At 46.9% G+C, this 6,087-nt stretch overlaps 1 protein-coding gene across 1 annotated transcript; it reads left to right on the top strand.

The window, feature by feature from the left end:
- Positions 1-1,279: 1,279 nt before the first annotated feature.
- Positions 1,280-1,831, top strand: LOC112340539. The gene has a single exon (XM_024659121.1). It carries the CDS (start codon positions 1,280-1,282, stop codon positions 1,829-1,831), a length of 552 nt encoding a protein of 183 aa, XP_024514889.1.
- Positions 1,832-6,087: the final 4,256 nt, after the last annotated feature.

Below are 6,087 nucleotides of genomic sequence, written 5' to 3'. Positions count from 1 at the left end.
GGTGGCTTGTAAGCTCCCCTTCAAGTCACTACTCTCTCCTCCTTTTGAGATCTCACCAACAGCTATTCCTGTTCTGGAACTAGTTCTTCAATAGTTGGTTGACACTACTGTCACCTTTTCGCTCCAAGACATATTGTGTCTTGTCCTGGGATTCAGCTAGCATTTAGAGGAGTTTGCACGGTCAGGAACACTAGAGAGCACTCTCAAGAGGACTCCTCAAGAGGTGCACATTGTCGATATGACAAGATATGGTGGAGATCCTGGTTCGTTCTTCGTCCTAGTGCAGATCGGTACTTCCTCTTATAGGATGGATGCTTTGGTTGACTCCGGTTCTGGAAGCAACATTATCTCTCTCGAGGCTGCCCTTTCAGCACAGCTACAAATCACTGAGAGCTCCTCCATCGTGCTCAAAACCTTCACCAACCATAACGTTCCTCTAGCAGGAATTTGCTGTGGTGTCAAAATCTCTGTGTAGGGTGTTATTTCTAAGGTGGATTTCGTCGTGGTTGACTACAAATGTCTTGGAATGTCCTCTTTGAAGGACTCTATCATCCTTGGCCGTTCATGGCAAGTCACATCCCATTGCACCATTGACAGCACACAAGGCAAGATGGAAATTAGCGATGGAACCCACAGTGCCACCTTTCTCAACAACCACGGCAGAGCTCTTTCTTAGCAAGCCTAGCAAGCTCTGACTAAAATGGCCTCCACACCATACTTTCCTCCTGAGCTCACAGAGGTTTTTCCTAAGTTGGCGGTGGTGTCGACCATCTATATGATGGATGCTTTCTCATGCAATGTGATTGACATGGTTGGAGGTGAGTTAGGCAGCCCGAGACATCTCTCAACATCACTCTCTTTATTTAAGAGTAAGGCCAAGCCTCTAGACAGGCCCTCTTTATTTGATGACGGGGCTTATAAAGTATGGGCTCCCATATCCAGCTTTTTGGAGCGTTTCTTGATAAAGGAAGGGCTCCTCGATTTGTTTCTTGCATGGGACCAACTCTCTCTTATGGAGCTTGATGACACAGTCACTCCAGACCAGGTCCATCTTTCGCAGGACACAGCCGAACTCAATCCTTCTCAGCAACTATCTAAGGTGTCACACAGCCAACATCTTCCTACTAAAATCGTGGTAGCTGATGACTCTGAGTGTATTCTGTCATGCCATTTCTTGGAGATGGAGGATAACATCCAGACATAGAACTGGTAGAAAGAATCAAGCCAATCGAACATGCTGCATGCGAGTTATAGTTCTTTGAGTTTAGAATTTCCTACCATGGAGCCCCTAGTACTCCAACCACCAGAACAACTTCCTTTCAAAATTTACATCACGACGGGCACGGAGGCTTTTGGACTATACCTTTTCCAATGTTCACAGCTTGGCAAGCCACTACATGCAACATATTATGCCTCACATTCGTTCGAGGAGATTGGAAAGAAGTACGTGGATGCAGAAAAAGAAGCAATGGCTGTTGTTTATACCTTGGAGCGATTTTGTCACTTTCTTGCTGGAGCCTGTATCCATTCCCATGTTTGTTTTATTGTGCTGACTTTTCTTTTACAGCGACTAGTTCACAGTCCTCGTACTTTATCTTGGATTGTGACCATTCAAGAGTTCCAGCCAACTTTTCACATGCGGCGGAAGTGTGTGATGCATCTTCTCCAACAGCTACAGGTCAAGCATGTGAAGAGCAGCAGCTATTCTCCTGAGTGCAATGGCCAGGCGGAATCCAGTAACAAGATATTGAAGACAGTCATCTCAAAGCTTGTGGAGAATCACCCAAGGCGTTGGCACGAACACTTAGTTATGGCATGGTGGGCCTTTTAGACATCCTTCAAGACATCCATCTCTGCGACCCCATTCTCCCTTGTCTATGGGACAGAGGCCATGCTTCCAATAGAGATCTAGCTTAGTGATGAAGACAAGCTTCATGTATGTGACTTGGAGGTTCTTGCCTTGGAAGAACAATGACGATCCACATCAAAACATCTCCTTCGAGGCAAGCAAAAGATCAAGTCAGTCATTGATCACTAGCAGTCTGCCGAACCATTCGAGGATGGCAATCTTGTTCTACTCAAGGAGTTTACTCCACCTTCGAAGTTCTCCCCTCGCTGGACCGGCACCTACTTTGTCCAGCGATACATCGGAGGTGGAGCATATGTGCTAGTTGATGCTGATGGATGGGAGCTCCCACACGCTCACAACCACTCTCATCTCAAACACTTCATTTAGTAAGGCGTTCCTTTTTTCTTCTTTTTCTTTTTCTTTTTCTTCCTTTCTTTCACTTTACTTTCATGGCTATTTTTCTTACTTTCAGAGGGTGTTTCTCCATTGGACCGTGGCTTATGCTTTGGATTTTGCCCTCAAGCTGCATTGCCATTTGTATGGAGGTTCCTCACTTGGCTCAATCTATGTTCCAGGTTCTTTGGCCCTTCCCTTACCATTACTACACCCCACACATTCCTCTCACTCATTCCATATCATCTACACTCACAGTTCCATCACCAATCACTTCCAGCAGTGTTGCCCACACTTATCTCTAGATTCCCGTCTTGCATCTTTCATTCTTTCACCATCATTCACATCTCTGCATGAGGTCACATTTACACTATACCACAGACACACATACATGCACTAGCAGCAAAAGACACCACCTCATTTGGACGTGCCGTTTGTGAGATATCCTTATGACCATTTGCTGACGATGCACTAGCTTTTTTGGAGCGACTTTCTTCCAACCAGGTGAACCTGTTCACTCAAGGCACCTAGGTGGATCTTTAGGCGAAGCTATAGAAGCCAAAGCCACTTTCTTCTGCTCTAGCACTTAGTGGACACATGCCACCTCTCTTTATCGGCAACCCAGTGACTATGCTGTCCTTTTTACCTATTGACTTCTTCAGTCCGACACATTAGACTGACCACCTTTTTGGAGTGCAACCTCCATCTCAGCGCTCCACCATATTAGTGCCGGAGCAAGCACAAGAGTAGGAGCGAGAGCAAGTGGTTACCGGTTACAAGTACCCAGCTACTAGTTACTGGTTACTGGCTACTCCGAGTGGTCAACACTTACTCTATGGGGCAATAGTTATCAATGGCAACCTTTTCAAAGTGCCACCACCATCTCGGTGCTCCACCATACCACTCCATTTTTCATCATTTCCATACTTACCACCCTTGGATAACGCATCCCCTCTTCTACCTCTTTTTCTTTCTCGATTTTGGCCAATCCTTGGAGCATACCGAAAGTCATCAAGAGGTTGCATTTGCATATTACACTTTCCTGAGCCGAAATCCAGGCACTGGTTAAGTTTTTTGGGTGCTCACTCTTTTTCCTCTATTTTCCTCCTCTTTTCACACTTTTTCTACACTTTTCTTCAACTTCAAGGTCCAGTTTGACTACAGGGTTTCCCACTGGGTTTTCCTCCCTGTCTCCAAACTTCATACCTACCTCTTTTCTTTCTTTTCCACTTTGTTTTCTAGAGTTTCTACTATTTCACGTAGTTACCAGCACTTGGCCTCAGTAGCCGCGGTCCACTCTACACTGTTCGGAGGGTTCTCGCGCATCTAGAGCTAGTGTGATCCACTGTGGTTGCATGTTAGGGCGTGGCCACCGAGAGTGTGAGAGAGAGAGAGGGAATATTCTGGTCCTTTGAATATTCCACATCTTCCTTGTATAAAACCCTTGCCCCACAAGGGCAAAGGGGGGGGGCATTTTGCGAAGAGCAGTGAAGCATTTCTTGTGTTTGAGCGAGCGTTGGAGGAAGCGCCCCTCCTTCCCCCAATACTAGTGGCCAATTTTGGGTCATAGGATTCATTGGAAGGAATCCAAATGGCAAAGTTAGCCAAGGAACACTAATGTGTTGGATGCTAACGGGTTGTGGGAAAGGAAGTGTGCTTCCAAGGATGGATTCGCAAGTGCTCCAATTTGGCAAAAGTGAAAGCTCCAAGTGAGGGAGCAGCAAAGTAGCTAAATGATAGGGCCGTGTACAGCCTTAACACAAATTATGATTATTGGAACATAGTGTCAAAGGTGGCATAAAATAGGAAAGAGGATAATGGTGCCTTTGAATAGAGAACTTTCTAGGATGGGGAAGTGGAGTTGCACAAAATGTGCAAAACAAGGTGTCAGAGACACCCAGGAAATGGACTCTAAGAAGTCAAAATTAAAAGTTCCAAAGGGCAAAGGTTATATCAATGGGATTTGAGACTACTCAAGAATGAGTAGTAGAATTGAGATAGAGAAAGTGTCTCTAACAAGTTTAGCAAGAACTAAACCAAGGAATTGAGATAGAGAAAGTGTCTCTAACAGATTTAACAAGAACTAAACCAATAAAGGGAGAGAACCACCACAAATGCTCGAATGAGTCTCTAAGTTGGAGAGCTTATGCTCTTTAAAGGATGGACAAGGCTTGGTGAGCCTTCTGTGTCAAACCAAAGACAAATATTGGCTAGGTGCCAAGGATGGAAAAAGTAATATATACTAGTATTACTTTATAAAGTAGTTTATCGTTCGATGAGGACATTGAACTTCGTCTATGGGTGGTGGAGTTGTGAGACATAAATCCCTAAGCCCCGAAGTGGAGCCGAAAGGGCACCATATAGTGGTGGCTAAAGCAAAAGCCAAACGAGCATAACAAGTTTGGACTAAAAGCTTTGACTTGAAAGGTTGAGAGCAGGACTAGAACTCCCAATGAAGGGCTCGAGGAACAAGCACGAAGTGAGCAATAACTGAGTCTCTGAAAAAGGGACACAAGAGGACCAACACATGACACGTAGAAGTGTACGAAATGAGTCCGAGATGGAGTTCGAAATGGACTCGAGATGGACCCAAGATGGAGTCCGAGATAGACCCGAAATGGAGTCCAAGATGGACCCGAGATGGAGTCCAAGATGGAGTCTGAGATGGACCCGAGATGGAGTCTGAGATGGAGTTTGAGATGGAATCTGAGATGGAGTCCGAGATGGACCCGAGATGGAGTCCAAGATGGACCCAAGATAGAGACCTGAGACCGAGACCGAGACCAAGTCTGAGTCCGAGGTTGAGTCCGAGGCCAAGACCGAGACCGAGTCCGAGTCCAAGACCAAGACCGAGTCTGAGTCTGAGGCTGAGACCAAGTCCAAGTCCAAATACTAATACAGGCTGTTGGGTGAAAGCCTAAAGCGATCGTCCCCTGGGGAGGGGGGGCTGCAGGGGGTTCCAAAAGTATAGTAGGGAGAGTGTGGGGGTTGGAGCCTAGTGGAGCTAGTTTGGCCAGGAAAAGCCAGTTTGGCCTAGAAAGGCTGTACCCAGGTGTTGGGTGATGAATTGACCACTGGGAAGGCCAAGACTAAAGTGAAAATGGACCGACAAGCGGGGTAGCTTGGTGAAGTGTTCAAGAACCAACTTTAGTTCCCCTGGGACATCGAATGGTTAATGCTCCTAGTCCAAGTGTGGGTGGCACTATCTACTTGGATACCTGGCATGGCTCAACGGAATCTCGCTCTAAGCCCATGGCTAGAGCATCCAATGGCGGAAGGCGGGAAGAGTACCTGCGAGGCTCGTGTAGGGCCACGGTGTTCCGAAATGCTGTCCCAAGTCCCAAACTGTAGAAAGGAAGAAAAGTAGTCCTTTGGTGTATTGACCAAGGATACGGTCGTGTAGAAAGGAAGTCCCAGAAGAGGTGGGACTTAATGGTCAGGCCTATAGTGTAAAGAACCAACTCGCCGAGGTGTCGTAGGCTAAAGGAACCCCGAAAGCATGACCAAAATGACAAAGAGTTTCATCGGATGGGACCAAGTCAAGGATCGAGTCCAAGACCGACTCTAGGACCGAGTTCGAGATAGAGTCCGGAATCGAGTCCGAGACCGACTCGGGGACTGAGTTCGAGTCCGAGTTTGAGACCGAGTTCGAGACAGAGTCCGAGATCCGAAATCGGGTCCGGGACCGAGTCCGAGGTCGAGTCCGAGGTCGGGTCCGAGATCGGGTCCGAGATCGAGTCCGAGATCGAGTCCGAGACCGAATCTGAAGTCGGATCCGAAATCGGGTTCGAGATCGAGCTAGAGACTAAGTCCAAATACTAATACGGGTCAAGGGGTGAAAGCCC

The sequence above is a fragment of the Selaginella moellendorffii genome, unplaced genomic scaffold, assembly GCF_000143415.4.
Source record: "Selaginella moellendorffii unplaced genomic scaffold, v1.0 SELMOscaffold_66, whole genome shotgun sequence".
Lineage (NCBI taxonomy): Eukaryota > Viridiplantae > Streptophyta > Lycopodiopsida > Selaginellales > Selaginellaceae > Selaginella > Selaginella moellendorffii.
This window is presented reverse-complemented; position numbering and strand designations above follow the sequence as displayed.

Bases quoted from the DNA above. Each gene is read 5' to 3' on its own strand.
- LOC112340539 (XM_024659121.1), top strand. From the start codon at position 1,280: ATGGAGCCCCTAGTACTCCAACCACCAGAACAACTTCCTTTCAAAATT.